We start from the raw sequence: 22,495 nt of genomic DNA on the forward strand, positions 1-22,495 counted from the left end.
TAAAAAGAACCAGACTAAGCACACAGCCCCGTGGTGTGCCTGTATTGAAGACCACTGTTGGCTTTCCCAATGTCTCCCACCCCACATTGTTCATCAGTAATGTTATTTTAGCCAGAGTTCTTTTGTCTCCTACCCCTACACTGGAAACAGCTGTGCAACCAAAGAGCTGGCTCTCCTGATGAGCTCATCTAATCATTTCCTCTCAGCTGATAAGCTGAGGGGAAACAGTTAGGAAACTGTTGCATGCATTGAGTAATAAACAGTAAAACTATATGGTCTTTCCTTTAAATTTAATCATCATACCTAGTAGTTATCTAATAAAACTTATCAGTCGGACCTTTCCTGGATTTTTCCAGTTAGTTATCAATGTGCCATCTCAACTACATTGATATCATTAGGGTGGTAGCTTCTGTGGAAATTTAGGTAAAGATTATCTTTCTCAAGAATACATTGATGTTTTGTAAAGCACACCCTCTTGATGACTGACAGAAGATGTAAGGCTCATCTTCAAAACTATGAATAATCAAATCCTATTAAACCAACTGACACATATGAAAGTGGGATATTGTGTCATGGATCCAAGGGAGGTTGTCTGTTTTGCCCAATTAATAATTTATCCATCACACTGATGATTTAGCACAGAATAGCCTGCTGACTCCTACGCTGAATCCACGCAACCCTATTACACACTTCCTCGAGAACTGTGATTTCCTTTTCTGTATGTGCCTTGTCTCGTGGCAGTGGGGACGGCAGGGAAAACCGTCATCTGCCTATGTGAGCCAGATTGTGTGAGGGTGGTGTGTCTGCTTTGTCATGAGGCTGGACACTGCCTCTTCTGTTCCTGGTAGTGCCTGAGATGTCTGAGAGGAAACTAAAAGAAGCTTTCATTGCTAATATTAGCTCAACTTTTGTTGAACCTCTATTTGATAAATATCTTTTATGTGTTCAAGGTCTTGTCCCAGTGTGCTGAAATACACTAAACAAAGTTGTGTTTTAATCAGTATGAACATAAAGTTCAGAACATCATTGGAACTTTAAAATTAGATGGGGATATGATAAAACATTTTAGTAGATGTTTAAAGATAATTTTCCAAGCTATATTGTGATCACATTACATTTTTCACATTTTCTCATGTTATAATTCCTAACTTCAGTATGTGGATTTATTGTGATGGATCAGCAAAATGTAGTGCATAACTGTGAAGGAGAACAAAAATTTAAATAAATAAATACATTTATTCTGTCCACTGGCTCCATGAAATTAATAGTTACAAATGACTGTCCTTCGGAATGATTCCTGAAATTTTTTACCCACTCCTCACAAAATATTTAAGATTAGCCAGGTTGGATGGCAAGCATAGGTAAACATCAGTTTTCAAGATTCTTATTTGGACTTAGGTGTTGACTGTAGCCATTCTATTATATGAACATGCTTTGATCTAAATCGTTCCTTTGGTTTTGTATGGGTTATCATTCAACTCATGCTGCTACCCAGCCTCAGGTCTTGTAAAGTATCAGTACCGGTTGTCTCCAGGTACTGTCTGTATTCAGTTTCACACCTTCACATTAACTGTGACTATCTTCCCTGTTCCTCCTGTAGTAAATAATACTACCATAGCCATGACTCACTGTGTGAACGCTAACTTCACCGGAATTGTGGATTGTCAAATTTTGCAACACATTGCATATTGCATGTAAGCCAAAAAAGTTCAACATTGGTATTATCTGACCAAAGCACATCATTTCTTTGTTCAAGTTTGAGAAGTAGTGAAAAAGTTAAAAGAGTGTGATAGCTTTTGAAAGTTACTATTTTATGGTACATTTTCATGCCTCACATTCTGTGAGTTTTGCTTTTATTGGAACCGCTTGTCACACCTTCAAGGCAGAGGTTAAGGTTCAGGGTCAACTCCTGAAAACTCTTCAACAACTCCATCAAGGTTACTTTTATTAGATACTGTCAGCAAGCTTCAACTGCAATATAGGTGTAAAGTCAGCTGACAAAATGCAAATGGAAAGTTTAATATTTGAACAGTGAACACTCGTGACAAGCAAACACTCACGTTATGATTACAGTTTAATTCAACCGACAGCCAAATGTCAAATATCAACTGACTAGTAAAAACATGAAATAAAATAATAATAATGAAAGAAATAGAAAAATAAGTTGGATTCAATACTACTACTACTACCACTACAACTATTTCTACTACTACTGCTACTAATAATAATAATAATAACAATACTAATAATAATAACAATAATAATAATAGTTGTTATATTATTTATATTCATAGAAGAAATTTGAAAAATTATATTAAAGTTTAACAAGTATTGATATACTGTAGATGTAATGAGTAGTAAGTACCAGATTGCAGTGCCCCACCCGAGACTACAGTTCTGTGCCAGGGTATATTGTGATGATATGATATTTTAAACAGGATTAACACAATCTCTTTTTTGTCTATTTTTTCTTAAAATATACTGAATGAAGCTACCTCACCTGTAATAATATCAAGTCCGGATGCTCTTTTTTTTCTGCATCTCTAGACAGTTAGACGTGGACAGCCCAGCATTACCATATAAGGCAATGGGCGGTCTGTGAGAACCCAGCCTCTTCATTCTGATTGGATGACTGGTCTGACATGACCTTTTTTTCCTCTGGCTTCACCGCTTCTGATTGGTCTTCTGACTTGGTCCGATTTAAGGTCATTATCCTAATCAGCCGTGGATGAAGTGAGGAGGTGGTGGGGGTTGAAAAAAAAAAAAGCAGAAACCAAACAAGATCGGTGGAGTTTGGCGTGGAGAGTCGTTTCTACGCGAACCGACGGACCACCACCACTGGCTGAGGGAAGAATGCTTGAAAACAAGAGAGATAGATTGAAAACCTTCCTCAGGAAGATCGACGAGAAGGCCATTGTCAGACTAAAGCACTTCATGAAGGAGAGGTAAGCGGAATGAATGTTGCTAGCTGATCCGCTATCTGCCGGGTGAGCATCACCCTGGCTATTGGATGCCGTTGTTTAACGGTTATTTGTTGGCAATAGTGAATATTAATAGTTTGACTCTGGTGTCTAATGTAATGTGCACTTGTATTGAGGCCCATTAAATCTATTTTACGACAGAAACGGACGCCTTACTAAGTGGCACAAACTGCTAGCATGCTAGCCATCCGCCTGGCTGAGGATGTGGTGGTATTTAAATAAACTTGAGATAACCTGCCTTGTCATTGTCGGGTAAAGTCAAATAAAGGATGGTTTTATTTATTAGTTTTTTAGTTTTGGTTACTGTTGTCAGATTTCCCTATCTCCATCTAATATTTATTTGAAAGTATACACGATAATATTCTAGAAGTAACTGTCATGGTTGATCACCATTCGACTTCCCTTTTTCACGATAGTTCACAAACACAACAGTGGCTGACCCAGATTGGCTTTGTTGTTGTGTTATTTTTATCCACAGGAGTACCTGTGTAATCTGGTCAGTTTAAATAAGCATCATTGCTGTTGGAAAATGTGCATAAACAAAAGCTGGTCCAGATTTGGTAGGTTACTAATCTCGCCTTTACCTGCTGCTCAGAAACCATGACATCAGAAGCCTGCCTGTGTGGGCCAGATTATCATCATCATTTGTTTTCCCATCATTGCTGATTATGGCTTAACAAGTGTCTAGCCCTGCACAGGTGGATTTACACAACCTAACATTTACTAAACAACCTCCGTCTAAAAGTCTCCCTATAGGAGGGGGATTGTGTGCCTTCTCCCTGCCCTCAATCAACAGTTGCATATCAAATGAGACAGTTTGTATTTTCGTAGAAAATCTATTTTTAGCCCACATGAGTAAAGCACAGGTGGTACACTATGTTATATAAATGCTCCCCCCCATGTCATATGAGTTATTCCGCTGACGTTCTGCCCCATAGATAGCCATTTGGAGGTGTCTGACAGCCACTTCCAATCAGAAGTGGCCTGCTAGTTATCAGTAATGTGCTGCGTGTGTAGTGTGGCATGGTGGTTGATAGTCCGTGTGAACAAAACATGCATTCCTGTTCTATAAAAGGTTTTTATGGCACGCGGATGCCATAAAACATTCCATGCTATCTATTTCTTTATATACACACGCACACACACAGCAGGGTTGTTTTGTAAAATGCACAGTACTTGATGAAAGTGAATACAAAGGAAGCTTTAATTGTGCACATTGGCTAGCTGGCTCTTTCTAAGATGCTTTGTATGCAGACCTGCACAGCACACTGTCAGAAAATTATGAATTTCCCTGGTAATAGCAAAGGGAGCGGGCACAGCTGCAATGCATGCAATTGCAGAATTCTGGAATAGACTGGGTGTGGCAGCTTTGCAGGCTCCAGGAAGATGCTCCCAGGACACACGGCGGAGCTGTGGGCTGCAAAGTCTCTGTGGGTCTTAATCATATATGTGCCAGGCAGAGAGGGTAAATCTATGTCGAAAATGAAAACCACAACTGTAGAACTGTTTATCACTTAATAACCAGTTGCAGAGTACCGAACTGTTCACGGTTGAAGTTCTGGGTAGCCTTTCTGACTGCCGCTAATGACTGGCTGCTCCAACGCTCTTGTCGCACAGCCAGGAAACCGGCAATGTTCTCCTTAGCTGCTTCACCTTCTGAGCCTGCGTGAGAATTTTATCCACTGTCACTAAAACACATGCAAAATCCTATAGTATCGCAATATGGAGGTGGTGAGACAATGCTACAAATTATATTTAGTAGACACAAGCTTAAGAATAAGCAGGGAAGTCAGTTTGTTTACCTACTCTACGCTCAACTCCTCTGCTCTCATTCTTAGTGGGAGGGACAAAGGTAAAAGGAGAGGGGTGTCAGAATAAAGTCAAGTATGTGAAATTTGAAGAAGGAGATTTGGGTGTTTCGTTGGAAAAACATTTCAATACCTTGGCATCAGTTTCAATTGAGTTTTTTTTTTTTTAACCCTCATAGGCTTCCTGAAATATCTCATATCTCATTGTTGTGGTTATGTTTCAAAGAGCCAGAGAGTAGTTCATCTTTTCTTCCAGTAAAACCATTAGAACAATGTCTATTTTTTTCTACACCAACAGAAGTAACTGAGTCTAATAGCTTTTATTTTTTAAAAGTTATGATTATATCATAAAAGTAAAGTTATTTAATCGACAGAAAGGAGCTGTTATACGCATTCAGCTGATATTGCTACTGCTTTATGTATGCCCTCTAGGATTTACAGATGAATCATTTTGCTGTCATTCAGCAGGCAGTATAATGAATTTAGCGTGTTTTAATCAGTATTTGACTTAATTTAGTGGTGGCTCATTTTGAAGCTTTTATTTTTGACTTCAAAACTGAAAATAAACCCTCTGCATTCAAAGATTAGAAACAATCAATAGCCTTGTGAGTTTTTTCCAACTCTTCTTACTATGTTACTGTGCATTTTCCCTGTTCGTACGGCTGACAGTACAGTCACCATAAAGAAAGACACTCTCTGTTTCTGGACCCAGTTTTCATGGAGGAAGTACAGGGACTCATTTCTGGCTCTAGTCCACGTGACTTCCAACTCTAAAACACACAGCTACACTTATTCAGCAACACACACATAAACAATCCCTGTTACGCTTGGGAGGCTGCTGCTGAATGTGGCAATGAAAACTGGATCCTTTCCTTGCCCTTAATGACTACTGTGCTGGAGCTCATGCATGCTTACTTTACCTGATTACCTCTTATTTTTATTTAATTATATATATATATCTTGTCTTAGTCACAACCAGAAAAATATTTTACTTTGTGTTACATTTCTTTGTAACACAAAGAAATGTATTTAGTTTTTAGGGAATTGGCTAAATGTTGATTCGATGGAATAAACAAATTTCTGTTTTTGTAACCCCTGCGCCCCTCAAAAAACAAAAAAAAGCGACAGAGGCCTTATAATTAGGTCAGAATGATAATATGCATGCTGTGACTAAGCAGATTCTTGCTACATGAAGGGAAATTAATCATTTTAAAAAGAATTGTCCTCAGCTGCCCACAAGATGGTGCTATCACACTTGGTTTCTGTTTATTTTTAAACATTTCATGGGTGTCAAGTCTGCTATTTATGCTCAGACGTGAACCTGAGACCCGTGTTGTTACAGCAGCGGTATTGGTCATGGGAGAGCTCTCTACTTGGAGGCGGGGGGAAATGTCTTCAGGGTGCTAGCGTGGCAAACCAGCTGACGAGGCTGGTGTCTGTGGGAGGGCATCTGGGATCATCTGTCTCAACTCGGGACAGAGAATTAAAGCAACAGATCTCCATACCTCAGGGATTCCTCCTGATCACTTGAATTTTCTCTGCTGTATAAATTAGTGAGAGATGTGAATTTCTAATCATGTTGTAAAAACCTTTAGGGGCTGGATTGTCTTTTAATAACTGGCAAATACTTTAAAAGTGTTTGAATAAGCAGTACGAGCCCATATTGCAAACATATGTTTTATTGGTATACACTGTTCTATGCAGTCTAAATTTACCAAGAGAAGGAAGTGATGCAGTCTGTCGTCATAGCCCACTATTGAGCTCTTCAGGAAAATTTAAGCATGACCCTTTGTCCAGCATTGACGCACATATTTACCCTCTCAGGACAACTGATCCCTCATTTAACAGTTGTTTACTTTTGACTGCCTTTCAGATTGCACGAATGCATAATGTTTCATCTATTGAGGCCTTTATATAGGATGATTAAAAGATAAAACATTGTCCTTTTTTCATTTGTTTAAATAGATGGCATGTAACCTTAGACTGGTATTGCAATCTTTATATGTTGAACAGATGGTGCATGCTTTGAAAGGCCTCAGGAATATGATCAGGAGCATTTCTGACCATGTTTTTATTGTGTTCAAATCTATTTTTGACTTTGATGGTGCTAATCCTGTAGGTGATTGTCACATGTTTGCACCAGAAATGTGGCACGTAATGTTGAGACAGGATGAGTGAAGTAATTGATATATGATGACTAAAGTAGACTGATGTGACGAGTGCAGTTACACTATCTTAAGACCTTTGATTATGTCACATTCATGGAAAAAAGCCGTAAAAGAGGAACTAATTTTTATATATTGAGATGATGCAGTTAACTGCATTTCCTGGACATGGGTGTTATTCTTTGGAGTTTTTCCTTTTTTTGTTAAACTTAAGGCCCTTGTGCTCTATGGCCTCTAATAGTTCTCCATGGCCCTATTCACTAATAGAACTGGGACTAAGTTAGCTATTGTTGTGCATATTGCCCTCGCTGCAGCTGGGCCCCCATCATGTTGCTAATGAGCAAAGGGTATTGAATCATGCAGTTTAGTATTCCAACCTGAAGACAACCCTACAATGTTGCTTTCAACCCCCACATTTCCACCAACTCTCACACTGAGCGTTTCCACGACAACATGGCTTAATTCAACAAAGACCGTGGCTGAGAGTGTATTTTTGGGGTTTGAAACAGAATAATTCTCTTTTTATTAAGGTGTTTTTCTGACGTCTTTTCCTTTATCTTCATGCTTAGTTTCCACTTCCTTTCAAAGGTCGCAATAAACCAGACCTTTACTCTCCTTTGAGATAGATATTGAGGATATAGCTACAGAGGTGCTGGGATACTGTCATTGAGTTGCTTGAGGCCGAACGAGGCAGCAGACTTTTACGATCGTGGAAGAAAAGGTGGAAATTTAGGTATGGAGAAAAGAAAAGATTTGCTAAGTGAACAAAGCACTTTGGATGATTCTAACTGTCCTGGAGATTTAAGTGGGTAAGTCAAACCCTTATACTTATTGGTCTATGACTAACATTTGCAGCTATCAGAATGAACAGTTGACATGTCTTGAGGGCTTTTTGATGTTTGAGAACATTGAAGGGAACAGAAGACTGTTTTTTTTTTCTTTCTGTCTTTTTTTGTTTTTACTTTAATAATCTTGTTTTGTAGATAAGCTCTGGTGAATAATAATATTAACTATCTGTTGTTGGCTTGTTTTGTTTCCTAAGATGTTACCAGAATAAATGCAGATAAATGATCCCAACTAATGTGTTCTTTTAGTGATAATCTGAGAACACAACATGATGTCAGGATTTTGTGTTCAACACAAGATAAATTGTACTTTTTGTATATATGCAGTTCTATCTCAATTGTAATTTTCAGCTTTTTTTTATCAGTACTTTTTTATTATTTTGAAGTGGAAATAAAACAAGTCTGGATTGTTAATGTATTTTTTTTAAATTAGGCAGCGGAATTAGTACTTTAGGGAAGTAGGTCAAAGGGTAATTTCCCAGCAGGAAGCAGACTCGCCCCCTATGGGTCTGGTCTCTTCCTGCTTTGTAAATGTAAAGTGGTAATTAAGTGACACCAGCCTTATGGATAACATGGGTTGTTTCATGCTTCTGACTACCACATATGTGTTTTTTGGGTTGTTTTTTTTTTGATTGCTGACACACAACCAAGTTATGAATAGCTTCTGTAACTTCTTCCTTGTTACAAAATGTACAAACATTTTCTGATTGGGTAACTTTAATTCTTTCCCCACATTTTTTTGTGTTCATCAAAGTGACAGAAGCAGCATTTATTAAAACCTCATTAGTTGTCATAGATTGATAATCTTTATATCAAACTTTATATTTATAAATGTAGAGCACAAAATCATGTAACACATTGTGAAGTAGCTGAATGTTGCAGGATGTGGTTTTTACATTCTCATTGTAGCAGCTAGCAGTATCTGGCTTCAAAATCAATTACTCGGCGTTTGTAGATTTTAACGTTCGCCGTAAATATATGGTTTGGTGTACCAGCTCCTTACTGTTTGGAATTAAAGTCACATTCATGCAGTTGTTAAACACACACATTTAGCGACGCTCCAGTCAACCAGACATTAGAATCCGTTTCACTTTGATCGTCTCTGATCAACAGGTTAAACATTTTGAAATCATTATTATTTTTCCTTTTTATTAAATGTATAAAAATTAATAACTCTCCTCATTTCCACTCTTTGGCCTCATAAACCAGCAGAATAAACTTAAAGTACTTTTTTTTTAGTTGGAAGTGAATGTGTCAAAATTAGAATCCCTTGAAGACAAACTGAAATCAGAAACGATCTTTAAATATGTAAAATTTGATTGCTTGAATATTTGTCCATACGCTCTCAAAGAAGGTGGTTTCATTATTATTATGCGATGTATAATGTAGCAAGCTTAACTATATTGTATTTTACTAGTTTTTTATTCAAGGAGTTTTAATATTGAACTCTAGAGATGAAAAATGCCATTAGAAATTGTAACACCAACACATGACTTTGTGACACATTAACCCACAATTATAGAGCATCTTGGAAAAAGGCACGTTATTTACTTGCATCAAGAAACATCTGTTAGTTATGACAAAGAGAAAATTATTACACAGCTTATTGGAGTACAGTCCAAGAGCTTCTGTGCTTCAAGCTCCTCTGTTTAGCAGAAATGGGTCAGGTGATAATATTCAATCTCATACAACTGATAAACACAAACAGTTAAACACTGATTACTTAATTATTTAGTGTGTTGTTTTTGTTGGAACATGACTGACAGTAGCTTACTCACACTGACACTGAAGGGGAAAGGGGAGGATTGCTCACAGTGGCTGTTTGGAAATGAGATGTAGCCAGAAGCATCTGAAATATTCTTTAAAGCTCATTTGATTGTTTCTCACAACTAGTTTACTGGATAGAGCTTTAGCAAAAGTTACATGAGCCTCCTTCCTTGTGCTTTGTGACATATTTTCCATTTAAGACCTGTGAAACAAGTTTCACTGAATGCCTTACAATATTTTGAGCACTGAATTTGTTTCCGTTTTTTTTTTTAATGATTATTATTATTTAAGTGACAGAGGCACAAGAGTCGTCAAGCAGGATTGTGGCTATTGAAACTGGTGGAAAATGGTTTTACTGTTACATTTTTAATGTTAAAAATAAATAAATGCAACTTTTAGTAGTTGATCAGGCTTATTTAACAAGATTTTAGCTACAGTCGATTGAAGGAACATATTTGAATTTGGATTCACTCATAAGATGAGGATAATTAATCTCTTCTGTCTTTAAAGTCTTTGAGTAGTTCACTTGCTCGTTTACAGAGATTGTTCTCATCCTGCTTAGAGCAAGAGACTACTTGAGGGAGGAAATGTGCCTGTAGGTGGGTTTCTCTAAACCTCTCATATGTCAATGCCTTCTCTGCATTCATTGCATGTCCTTGTGTAAGAAAGGGAGGGGAGACGGCACTTTGGGTTCTGTTTATTGGCTGGTGTTTTTCACGCTTCCTTTAGCTTTGGGGGAGTGTCTGGGTTTGACGTCGGCCAGCTACGGAGTGTCACACCACCCTCAACACAAAGTGGCTGCCTTTGAACTAGCACAACACAGCTGTAGGGGTTTCTGGCAGGACGTGGCGTAGGAGATAATTGGTTTTGTAACTTTGTTACACAGAGGGCTTAAAATCTATCTTTTCATCTTATAGTTTAGCTTACATTTGCTGGCGTTAACAGTTGGTAGGAGAGGTTTCTTTTCTAACCATCTGGAAGAACAGGAAATGCCTACTGTTGGTAGGTATATGAGTTTCCGTTCATCAAAGCGATTGAAAGTTAGCAGGTAAGTCGGATTTTGTAGCATTGAACTTAAACTTTCTCTTGTCTTCATCTTTGTCATAAATTCTTCCTTTTATATATTTTTATTTTGATAATGTTATGGTTTTACTTTCATCGTAGCTTAAAGGCAGTTTTATAAATTCAATACATTGTCAGTCAGCTGACCACATAGTCGTGCTCTATTTCTACTTTGTGTGTTCCTGGTCAAGGACAGGCCATGGCCTTAAAAAAATTTATTGACTTTTGTAAATCCGGCAGCCTTGCTTTTATAGCACTTTTTTTTCACTTCAAGTTTTTCCAACTTTACAGCTTGGAAAGCAGCCAGTAGGTCCGTTTGAGCGCTGACTCAATGTGTGTCTATAAAATATTTCATTAAGAGAAAGGATGACCATTTCCATCTCATCGTAAAGATAATTCTGTCATCTGTCAAACAGGAGTTATGGCTCCCCTGTGTTGAGAGCAAGGTGGATGGGTTTAATAAGCTTGTTGACTGTAAAGCAAAATCAGATCAGAGTTGGTTATGAGACTGACGTGGTTGTTGAAAAAGGAAAAAAAAAATGTTGATGTTTGTGGCTTAAATTTCTAGGTGGTGGTTTTCATTTTAAATAATAAAAAAGAAAATATTTTCTTCTTTGCAAAAGGGCGTAATGATATTAGACTCGTGTTCCGACTTGTGCGTCGCAGGGTTGTGAACATGCAAGTTATCATGCTGTGGCATGCCTGTCCTCACAGTAACTCTCCCATAGACACTTCTGTGCTCTTCTTATTTCTATGAAGATATGTGCAGTATATACATGTATATACTGATCTGTGCTTTTTCCCATATCCAGCAGCTATCCAGTGGAGAGTGGCGGGCTGCCAGCCAAAGCCAAGAAAAGCCGGAACAGCCAGAGCAATGGCGCCATCAAGAAGACTGAGGCGAAGAAAGCCTTGAGTTTAGAAACTGCTCAGCTCGAGCTCCAGCAGCAGCAGCACAAAACCCTTCACAGACAAATCGCCGTCAGGTAGGATTGATCAAGAAACCCACTGCACTTAATAGAAACTCTTAAAAAATATATTTTTAATGACTATTTTATGAAAGTGTCTGCTATTGTATATGAACAAATCACCTTAATTTCACTTATAAAAGTGTTTTAAGTTGATTCTTGGAGGCATAAATCTGATTTTAATATTTTAAAGCCGTTAAATTCTTCTTAATTTGACAACCAATAAGTAACTTTTCCATCCTGATTATAAGAGGAGCTGTTCCGCTACTCATACCATGCGTCACAAGACATGAGCTGACTCTCAGCTGCTGTTCAGTCGTGCAACACGCATGACTGCACAGCCGTCTCAAGCAGACGCAGCCCGGATTCTCATGCTAAACTGACCTTGAGTAAAAATACAATATTTACAAACAAAATGTAAAATATGATCTAAACAATTTTATTTAAAATTAAGATAATTATTGCAGTAAAAATGATGCCATTTGTAACACTTATTTACATCTTTGCACACTAGACTTCAGAGTAACTTTTTTTATATCGTTTTTTTTTTTGCTTTGATTCTCATCTGTGCTAAAGTATCACCAAGTACCTATTTTAGTTAGAAGACTGCAGCTGGCATGCTAGAGAGTTGACCTAACCTTTGGTTAGATTGATAACTAATCCTCCACTTCTTTAGTTTCCACACACTGATTTATTTTTGCAACCAGAACATTCTCAACTGCTCAATTTGCCTTGTCTGCAAAGAGAAAGCATAGGAACTTTTCCTTCAGACAGTTGACCAGCAGTGTGCAGCAACAACTAATCCCTAGTTCATTGGGATGAAAGTTATGTTTTGCATTTATTATCTTAACATTATCTCTCAAACAGATTTTTTTTTCTTCTCCCTTCTCTTCAGATCGGAGACATTTGATGGTGACAACAAAGGCTTCGAGAGAACAGAAGGCACCGGCACGCAAAGTGTAAGTCCATGTTGATGTACTCCATCTTCCTGTTGGAAAGAAAATGCATTCTATGCTTAAAATGTCAAAGACGAATCTTTTCTCATTTTCAGAGTTTCACAAAGCACAACAAAACATTCCACAAGTTGTTTCCAGACATTCCTGAGGGAGAAGACTTGATACATGGTAGGTACAGGGAAAATGATAAGAAAACATCAAATGAAAACAAATAAATGTGTAAAACTGAAAAACTGTTCTCCACTTTTCCTCCCAGCATACATCTGTGCTCTGCAGAGAGAAGTGCCGTATCATGGTCGCCTCTACATCACAGACACCCACGCCTGTTTCTATTCCTCGGTTCTGCTGAAGGACACTAAGGTAGACCTCTATGCCAGCCCGGCATGTCGCTCTGTTAAAAGCAATGTTTGACTTGACTGACGTCTTGGGTTTTATTGTTTTTCTTGCAGGTTGTCATTCCGGTTTCCTCCATCCACACGGTGAAGAAACAGAAAACAGCTCTGCTGGTACCCAACGCCTTGTCTCTTCGTACCTCAGAAGGAGAGAAGGTCCGTCTAACATCTTTAACTCTCTGCAATTGTAGCATTCATGATGCAAATGGAGTTTATCATGTTTGGAATGAAATGAGATGTTGTCTAGCAACATTAATATTGCTTTAAAAGTTAAGTCAACAGGGTGTGTTTCACTATTGGATTTTTACCATCAAGCCAGCGGCTAATAATCCTCCCTCCTTTGTGTTTTTCTTATTGTTTAGTACGTCTTTGTGTCACTGAGGAACAGGGAATCGTGTTACCAGCTGCTTCGCTCCGTCTGCCCTCAGATAGAGGTGAGTGACTCGGGTCAAACTAGAAAAGAAACCCAGAATTGCAGCAGCAGGGAGTGAAATGTGGAACCACGGTTAGGGTCACTCTAGAAAGACTGATGGCATTACAGTCAAATTGTGTCAGGCTATTGAGAAACACTTTGAAGTGCTTCACTGTTATGGTGAAAGTGTGGCAATGTATTGGACTTTCTCTTGTTACAAAGTCTAAATGTCGGGAAAGGGGTTTTATAAAAGTACAGTGTTACAAACTAAAGCAGGTGTCAGCTTTACTGTTTGAGCTGTCTTTGTTTACTTTTCATAAAATGTTGGAGGCTCATAGTTTCTGGGAATCATTTCAAGTCATCTCTGCAACTTCCTTTACAGGATGGCAGCACCAACAGTAGCCCGCTCTTTTCCTCAGGTGAAAACAGCTTTGATAAAATCAAACACGTGGTAAGAAAACTCTAATCAGTTTGGTTTGTTAAGTCTGACACTAGAATCTTTAAAATAAGTGCTCTTTAATGTGCAATGCCACTTGTTTCTGAAGTCCTGGTTCTTTGTGTGCAGAACTCCAGCCAGTCCAGCTTGGATGACAGCTTGGATGGTTCTGAAACTCAGTCCTTACAAAACCAGCCTCTACAGAGAGCTCACCGAGGTAGGATGTTTGACTTAACACATTATGACCATATTAAGTATTATTAAAGTAGTTCAAGTCTTTTGTTCCCTAAATTAGAGTTCATTATAAACAAAACTTGCTGTGCTACAGTTATCATGTTCTAATTTTGTTCTAGACGTGCAAAGTTCTAGGTCTGCTTGTAGTTTTAACAGCAATTCCTTCTCTTATCTGTCTTTCCAGTAGAAGCAGTGCCTCATGGAAACGGTTCAGGTTTCAGCAGTCAGCAGACTGACAGCTCATCCTCAGAGGAGCTCTCTGAGTCAGGTAATAGACACAAGGTGTCACAAGTATTCAAAAAAAAAAGCAAGTTCAGTAATGAGCATAGGAAAAACCAGAATTAGAAAGTTAAAGTGAGCTGTAATATTTACGCTGTTGACTTGTATTTTTAGGTGGATCGTGGATGTGGAATGTAACTGAAAAAGCCAAGTCTCTGCTGGTTCAGAGAGAGTTCAGCACCCTCAACACGCTTCTCTTTATTTACTTGATTTTGTAAGTGACACCTTTCTTCTTTAGAATGTCTCCCCACCCCGTCCTATTTTCCTGTTTGCTAATCTCTTATCTGCTGGTGCTGAAGTTGCGTTCCACAAAGGAAAGCATGAGACTTTCCGTTGTCTCATGCTGATAAACCTGATTATCTCAAATAATTTAAATAGAAAAACCTGTCGCCTCATTCTGTGACGTTTATGGAAATAATGTTTATGTAGTCTTTAAAACAGCTTAGGTCATTACTTGTTTATTGATGTTAGTGGGTCTAAACATTGAAGAACTAGTCTAAATCTCTGTGTGTGTGTTACAGGGTGGTACTGCTGCTGCTGTCTTCGGGTTACATCGGTCTCCGTATCGTGGCTCTAGAAGAACAGCTTACGTCCCTCGGTGCTCTGCCAGAGTTCACCTTACAGAGCGGGTAGGATGTCTCTTTTCATCTCCGTCTTTATTTCAGTGTGAGAAGCAAGTAACTGATATCCAGTTTAAACAATAATGCCACACAAACACTTGGATACTAAAGCGAAATTCTCAACAACAAAAATTCTCAAGTCATCACAAGTCATCACATTCCTCTAGGTACTTTTCTATATTAGATGTAATACTGCCACCTAGTGGGGAGTTTCTGTTTTTGTTAGTTTCTTTTTTTTTCTTTTACACAAGTTTGTGGTTTTTACCCTATTGTCTCAACAATGCAAAGTCTTATAATCAGTTTTCAGATATCGTAAATCCATGATTAAGTGCCAAATTCACAACTAAATGAACACGCCCTACAAACAAGGAAGTAGGAAATGCATCATAAAACAATAGTAAAATTTTTTATTCTGTTTACTATAAATAGTTCATAACTCAACAGATTCTTTGAGAAGTTTGTCATTTGTTTTCTGTCTTTAACTGTCTCTTTTTGTCTTGACAGGTATAACAAAAACACATAATCCTCAGCGACGGGAGGAGAGACGGGCGGACTTGTGATTGGAAGATGACTTCAGCCTCTCTGCAGCTGAACCTGAAGGGCCAACTTTAACGTACTCAGACTCTGCTCCCAACATGGCCGGCGCTGTTACGTAGAGGAAGAGCAGCAACCTCGTGCAATTTCAGAGTCGCTAACTTGAACAGCTCTTCTTCCTCCAAGTGCAGTAAATAAACGGGCGTGTTGCAGCCTCATTACACAGAGCCAAGCCAAATAAATACTCGCGCTGCCTGGTTGCAGTGTGCCAGTTGTTTAGAAACCAAAGCCACAATGGCTCAAACTCAGCAAAGTGCCACACTAGCCAAGTCAGATGGCACTTTGCTTTCAGAAATTTTTCAACATGTGTGAATCTGTCACTCATTGCCCTGTTCTCTCTGAGCATGCAATCTGAATAGGGCTATACTGATCAGCATTAGCCTGCTGTAGTGCTTTTTGCTGCACTTCAACACTGGAGACGTAGTGCTATGCATAGCCAAAGATGCACAAAGTGCACATCTTTTGCATGAGTGCATAGAGAAAACTTTTCTATCTCTTTCATCAGCTGTAAATTCAGTCCTGTTTGTTTCTACATTCAGCAAGTTTTTGGGTACTTTAAATTGTTCTTTCTCATTGGCTGTGGGTTGAAATGATGATTCTTTTTTTTTTCTTTTAGAAAAATCTTTAACGCAGATCAGCCCACAGAGGCATAATAATTTCCTGATGGTCCTATCCTTTCTCTCAATCTGCCGTGATTGCAGTTTTACTTTCTTCGTTTTTGACATGATTTAAATATGTTTAATGATCAATGCTCAGAACTTATTTTCCTTCCAGTAAAATAAGTACTGGATGAATGCATCTTCAATGCACAAATACTCAGCACAAGTGGACACGAAGAAGTTGTCCAAAAGGCGTAGATTTTGGTCTTGGAGAGCAGATTCAAATCTCTGGTTCGGACGTTTAATTGTTGTAGCCTCTTCATGCAAAACTAGCTTTTTGTTCTAAGCGACGTGCTTCTTGAAGACCAATAGCCAGTAATGTATTTCTAATGCATGTGTCTGCAGTTATTGACACTTGACTGATTACTGTATTTGCATTCTTCCTCTGGTCACCAGAGGGACGCATAATAACCACATAACACTGTAAGGTCCGAGTTTTCAAATGCAAAAGAAACGTGGTCTGGAAAGGAAATTTCAACAAATTAATATGCATGGGAAAAATGTAACTTATGTTTGTGTGAAGTTTTTAAGTGAAGAATTGTGTTTGTGGGGGGGAAAAAACAGTCCAATAACGGAAAAGTAAGAAGTGAGAGGAGCGGATAAGTAAGCAAGCGCACTTTAAAAACGACAAACATACATTGTGCCTGTCGCAACCCTCAGACACCTTGGTTGGACTGAAATGGCAAAGCTGGCGTTCTGCGATGTTTGATGGTGCTAAGAATTATTTTAAATTGATTTCACTCAGGGTTGGTGGGGCTCTTCCTGCCATGTGGTTTTAGTCGCTACAGCTCGACATTTCATTATGTAGTGCTCATAATGGGTTTCACAGTTTGCACGTCTTCAGCTCTTCAGTAACCCTTTAATAATAAATTGATCTCACTTGATTTTTAACTGAGAAATCTGGCGTTCAACTCATAATGTTTGTCTTTCCTTTCTCAAATTTCTTGTTTTTTACTTAAATCATTATCAGTACCACATTTTAACATCACCATTCTTTTGGAGCCTCTTTCTTTGTAGGAGCGGTGAACTCTTCAACGTTTGCTGCATCCTCATGGAGAGTCCTCTAAATGTTCAGCAGATGTTCTTGTTTTGTTGTTGTCATGCCATATCCATTACTGTCAGTTATTGTATTCCCTCACCAGGGGGCAGTATGCACAACCACTGTCCTCAAATTATCCATTTCAAGACTCTGGGGCAGTTTTTGTGTGATTTTTGCACTATTCAGAGTGTTGTAAATAATTTTGTACCAAATGTTAATGTCCTTAATTCTACTTTGGCTCTCTCTATATATTTATTTGCATTATGTGTAATTTAAAGTAGTCTCTGTGAGATTGCTTTGTACTGTTAAAAATAAATATTTGGAAGTAAAATTTGGTGTATACGTGTTTTAATGTTGAAAGTGTGTGAACATTGTCCCTGAACAATGTTGGGGGAAACAGGTAAATTTGTGAAAAGAAATGTAAACATCTCATTCAACCTAGGACTTGATATTTTAGATGTACGGTACTCATTACTGCAACTTTATACCATTTTGTCAATTAGACACTTTAAAAAAAAAACCCCAAAAAACATGGTACACGATTTAGTTGATACAGGTGGAAGGCTTTTGTGCTGTTTTTACCTGCTTTGAACATGTAGAGAGACTGGAAATGTTGCAAAATGGCATAATCTCTGTATGTGTTTTAAGCAGAACTCTTTTTAAGTCTCGTCACAGATTCTCATTGGTACTTTAGTGTGGACAGACGGTAACTGGGCCAATTGAAGATTTGAACATGATTTATATATATATACATCAGTCGCTGAACGTTTTGCCACAAGAACCAAAACTGTCGAGCCACTGCCACAAAATGAGTTTTTCTTTTTTAATTTTTTGGATTTTACCTGCTGTTTGGTAAATTAATGTACTTTTTAATTATATGATAAAGTGAAAGCATAAAACAAGCTTACTAATTGTACAAACATTTTACTGTCCACTATACTGTAGGAAGCTTCTAGTTTGCCAGCATGTTTTCTGAAATACCCTTTTTTTCTTTTTAACGAGTTTATCTCCATAAACTTCATATAGCAGTGCTCAAAAGTTTTTTTTTTGTTATTTTTTAAAAAGGTTTTATTGGTCTCCATCTTATAGTGAACTGACAGGAAAGAAGTGGAAGACATGCAACAAAGGTCACCAGGCTGGGACCCCTGTGTCACCATAGCACCTTCAGTGCACCAAAGTTGTGCCATTTTGGGCACACACAAAATAATTCCCATGCATTGGACACCCCTGACCTAACACACTCCCTTGTAACTCTCCTGCTTAAAGGTCAACTTCTGGTTCAGGTCTCTCAAAACCTCTTACCGTTGTCCCACTCCTCTCCCCAGCTTTGTTCTGTATTTAAATTCATCAATCTATCCATCAACATGGACCAGACTCCTTGTCCTGATGTAGAAAAGCATTTCCACAGCATGATGTTGCCACTTTACAGGGCTTCTTAAGCAATTTTGTCCTGTCAAACTAGAGGGCTTCTTAAGCAATTATTTTTTTCCAGCAAAAGCTTTTGGAAAAGTATTGGAATAGAAGGATTAATTGCATCAAACCTTTCACATATGTTTTTAGGTATTAACTATTTTCTGTCAGGTAAAAGCCTAATTAAATACGATGAACTGTGTGGTTTTACAGTGATATGTGAAAATTGTTTGCAGAGCATTGTAAATTCTAGCATTTACTGAAACCAAAAAATGTTAAAGCCTAATTTATACTTGTAAGAAGGCTAGAATGTTGCATCTGATTTTGAACAATTTAGTTTCAAAACCACGTTCTTATGGAACACAGGAAAAATGTCAGACTAATGCTGCATTTATAGCTGTCTGACTTCTGGCATGTTTGGTCAACAGTTTGTGGCTCAACTACATCTAGCTGCAGAGAATGGACTATTCTATGATGTATTTATTTTATTTCATATTTCAGAAGCAAATTCCGCAATGATGTTCAGTCCAACAGTCTGAAGGACCATTTGTGCGTTTATCCTGTTCAGCTGTCCGGGTTATTGGAAGGAGCAGGCTCTTCAGAGGTCTGGCGGTATGCACAGAGCTGAAACACACCTAGAACAAATGAGAGGCACCATCTATTAATAATCACAGTATATCATTAAAGTTTGGCATGTAAAAGTCCTATCCAACTTTGTATATTTTAGGATTACAGGAAATGTTTCCAAAGAATTTTGTTTAGTCACTGTTAATGTGTGAACATGTCATGTAAATAATGTTCGTTGGTTTTACTTTTAAAATTCATATCTTATTTCCGAGAAAGCCTTCTAGACGGTGAGCCATTTTTGTTTTATTCAAATGGAAACTGGTTTCTCATGCTATAAATACTGTAAAGCAACTCTGCACTATGAAGTTCAAACTTGAAATTAGCAAACACATAGACATTTGAGAACACATATATTCTTCTTGAGTCAAAAACTATAAGAAGTGAAAACCTGCTGCGAAAGCCAAAATCACAGCCACCCAGCCAATAATGTAGGACCAGGAAAAGCGCCAGTCCAGGAAGCGTTTGCCAAAGAAGGTGACGGTCACTCCTGTGTAAACAGCTAAAGCCAGAAGAGCAAGAAAACCTTCAACAGAGAAGAAGAAAGAGAGAAAATGTAGACTATAGCCTTTGTTGGAATTTTAGAGTTGCTTCATTGTTTCGAATATTAGTGATGCTAGAAGAGTGGCTCTTTCAAGCCTCTTAAAAAGATTTGTCTTTTCACTTTGTGATTGGCTGAGAGAGCAAAGTCCTCTGTTTAGGTAAGATGTTTAGTTCTAACCTATTTTCCAGCTAATTTTTTTCCAGCTGTAAAAGTCTTGATAGTACCTGACAGGACCAGAGCGATGCCTCCGGTCCGGACCCTCCTGTTCTTGGTGCCATTAGTGAAGGCGCTAAGGCCGAGCACAGTACCAGCAAAACAGCTCAGCACGGCCAGAAGCATGAAGGCCCGGGTGGCGTCCCAGAAGGCTGAAAAAGCAAAGGCAACAATCAGTCTTTGAAAAAAAGGGCACAAAAATGCAAATAAAACGTTTTTAGTCAAGTAACTAAGTTATCTCCATTAATTTTAGCTTCTGTAAAAAAAAAAAAAAAAAAAAAAAAAAAAATATATATATATATATATATATATATATATATATATAATAATAACTTGAACTGAAAACTATGTAAATGAAACCTCTGGGAAGCTCATTTGTAAACATTTATTGAGGCACATACCTACGGTTATGGTGTGAGCGTGGCATTTGTGGTTAATGCAGAACCTCCAAAGCCCCTGATTGGCTGAGCTGCCCGAGTAGCGGTACTGCATCCAGAAATCCGTTGCTGTAGAAACAATGAGAAGCACCAGGGCGGCTACACCGCACAGGGTGCCTCCTCCTGCTAAACTGTACAGCATTGTGAAGCCTAAACTTCCAGCAGTAGTTCAGAGAGGAGAGGAGAGGGAAGATGGGAGATTATTTATGAAGTTTTATTAGCTTTTTACTAGTAAAAAAATGTTTTTATTAAGGGCATCTCTTCAAGTCTGTCATCTATATCAATTACGCTTGCTCTGTTAGGCTGTTTTGGACTCTGTTACATGCATGTAGACACTTACATGCATTGCAGTGATGTTAGAAAGAACACATTTTTATGAGTTAAATTTTAGGACTTTCCAAAAAAAAAAAGAAAGCAAATCTGCATGACACACACATCAGAGTGATCCTTCAGAGCGTGGTGAAATTGGTTGGAGCCAGAAAAAGCACTTGACTCAAATGGCTGTCAGACAATAGGCTTGCCTATCAGGCAGTTCCAAGCTATTGTTCCTCTCTAATTCCCCTCCACACACCACAAAATAATTTTCTAGTACACAGCAACTGAACTGTCAGCACTGAGACAAAGCCTGAAAACAAGTTATTTTTATATACTCCCCCTTAATGCATCTTTTTAAAGTGGCCAAAATGTTCTGATTATGTCCAAAACGGGCAAGCATACCTAATTTAAAAATGTGTGCAAAGTTCCTAATATTAACGCAAACTGAAACATGCAGTAAAGTTTGTAATGATACTTTTTTTCAATTATAGAAAATGAACTTCTTCAAACACCATCTCCTCTGTGTCTTTGTAGTTCTCAGCTTCTCTGATTTTGCTCTTTAAGTTTCTAATCCTTCCTGGTTGTATCATAAATGTGTATAATTGTGTATGATTCCAGGTTTTACCTTTAGTTTGGCCAGTCTGTGTCCTGAGTCGCTGGCTGTTAAATGGTGTGCCTATCCTTTTTAAGCCCTGGACCTCAGGCCCTCATTGTCCATCTCACAAAAGAGTGAATCATCGAGTGCAGCATATGTGTGAGAGTAAATCCCTCTCTGGCCCTCCTCTCTACCCTTTAACCTTCATCACTCCATCAGCCCACTGTCCATACTGTGCCATGCTTGATCCTTCTATTGCAGGACTCACTCTGTAATAATTCAATAAAAAAAGGAAGAAAATGATGCACTGGAAAATGAATACGTGTCATACACGGTACAGGAAAAGACACAATACAAATGCTGCTTTTATATAATTAGTTCACCCAACTCTTTTCCGAAGTTTTAATTTATCCACATGCAACATGTGTGAGACAGTGACAATTTAATCTTATTTCACTTTTGTTGTTCCTTTACTTGTGTCACTAGAGGATGAACACAATTAAAATGCATACCCAACCTAAAAAAACCAAAACAAAGTATGCACATCAATGAAGCTTATTTTCCCATTGCTGGGATGCTTCTGTTCTTGACTTGCTATATATTAGTCGTACTGAACTTCATGCTGCAAAAATGACTTATGTTTATGTTGGCAAAATGACCTAAAGTTGTGAATTATCTTTATGAATCATACTTTTCAGTTTGCTTTTCTGGCTGCATTATATTTTATTCTGAAATGTGTGCAGTGGTGATATAAATACTGCTTCTTAAAAATTAAAATATGAACAACGCAACATTTGATTAGAAGTTCTGACACACTGGTGAAGTTTTCTTTACCCCTCCAGGGGGTCTTTTGTGGGCTCTAGTGTCCCTTATATGACAGTGGGCTGACAGGAAACAGGGAAGGAGAGGGGGGAAGACATGCGGCAAATGTCGTCAGGTATGGGAGTCGAACCCGCGACGGCCGCGTCGAGGACTGAAGGCCTCCAAATATGGGTCGCGCTAACCCCTACGCCACCACGGCACACCCCTGGTGAAGTATTTTGACCCAAGTCATTATTGGATCAGTGTACAGAAAATACAAGTTGACCAAGTCACAAACAACCCCAACAGTTGTGATATTTTTCTTCGTTGTTGAAAGCA

At 38.3% G+C, this 22,495-nt stretch overlaps 2 protein-coding genes across 7 annotated transcripts; one reads left to right on the plus strand and one right to left on the minus strand.

Moving 5' to 3' along the window:
* The first annotated feature begins 2,739 nt into the window (after positions 1–2,739).
* On the plus strand, positions 2,740–17,546 carry LOC102237000 (GRAM domain-containing protein 2B-like). Of its 6 annotated transcripts, none has more exons than XM_023340013.1 (13): positions 2,740–2,945; positions 11,441–11,614; positions 12,492–12,555; positions 12,648–12,720; positions 12,809–12,912; positions 13,002–13,100; positions 13,307–13,378; positions 13,739–13,807; positions 13,922–14,009; positions 14,211–14,294; positions 14,420–14,519; positions 14,827–14,934; positions 15,430–17,546. In XM_023340013.1, the coding sequence occupies exons 1-13, from the start codon at positions 2,854–2,856 to the stop codon at positions 15,446–15,448; spliced, it is 1,146 nt and encodes a 381-aa protein (XP_023195781.1). In that variant the 5' UTR covers positions 2,740–2,853; the 3' UTR covers positions 15,449–17,546. The 6 variants fall into 6 exon arrangements, with proteins under 6 accessions (XP_023195781.1, XP_023195776.1, XP_023195777.1 ...); XM_023340008.1 differs by having other exon boundaries at positions 2,752–2,945; positions 14,214–14,294; XM_023340009.1 differs by lacking the exon at positions 2,740–2,945 and adding an exon at positions 7,418–7,763.
* A 1,569-nt stretch (positions 17,547–19,115) lies between these two features.
* On the minus strand, positions 19,116–21,442 carry LOC102236741 (lens fiber membrane intrinsic protein-like). The gene is made up of 5 exons (XM_005800343.2): positions 21,386–21,442; positions 20,410–20,595; positions 20,020–20,160; positions 19,643–19,777; positions 19,116–19,262 (listed from the first exon to the last, which is right to left on the minus strand). The coding sequence occupies exons 2-5, from the start codon at positions 20,585–20,587 to the stop codon at positions 19,192–19,194; spliced, it is 525 nt and encodes a 174-aa protein (XP_005800400.1). The 5' UTR covers positions 20,588–20,595; positions 21,386–21,442; the 3' UTR covers positions 19,116–19,191.
* Positions 21,443–22,495: the final 1,053 nt, after the last annotated feature.

The sequence above is a fragment of the Xiphophorus maculatus genome, chromosome 9 (assembly GCF_002775205.1).
Source record: "Xiphophorus maculatus strain JP 163 A chromosome 9, X_maculatus-5.0-male, whole genome shotgun sequence".
Taxonomy (NCBI): Eukaryota; Metazoa; Chordata; class Actinopteri; order Cyprinodontiformes; family Poeciliidae; genus Xiphophorus; species Xiphophorus maculatus.

What these genes read in the sequence shown, in the direction of transcription:
- LOC102237000 (XM_023340013.1), top strand. Translation starts at nt 2,854, where the DNA reads ATGCTTGAAAACAAGAGAGATAGATTGAAAACCTTCCTCAGGAAGATC. An exon ending in TTCTGCTGAAGGACACTAAG is followed by an intron (nt 12,913 to 13,001) that starts GTAGACCTCTAT and finishes TTTTTCTTGCAG; the next exon opens with GTTGTCATTCCGGTTTCCTC. An exon ending in GTACCTCAGAAGGAGAGAAG is followed by an intron (nt 13,101 to 13,306) that starts GTCCGTCTAACA and finishes CTTATTGTTTAG; the next exon opens with TACGTCTTTGTGTCACTGAG.
- LOC102236741 (XM_005800343.2), bottom strand. Translation starts at nt 20,587, where the DNA reads ATGCTGTACAGTTTAGCAGGAGGAGGCACCCTGTGCGGTGTAGCCGCC. An exon ending in CGCTCACACCATAACCGTAG is followed by an intron (nt 20,161 to 20,409) that starts GTATGTGCCTCA and finishes TTGCTTTTTCAG; the next exon opens with CCTTCTGGGACGCCACCCGG. An exon ending in GATTTTGGCTTTCGCAGCAG is followed by an intron (nt 19,263 to 19,642) that starts GTTTTCACTTCT and finishes CATTTGTTCTAG; the next exon opens with GTGTGTTTCAGCTCTGTGCA.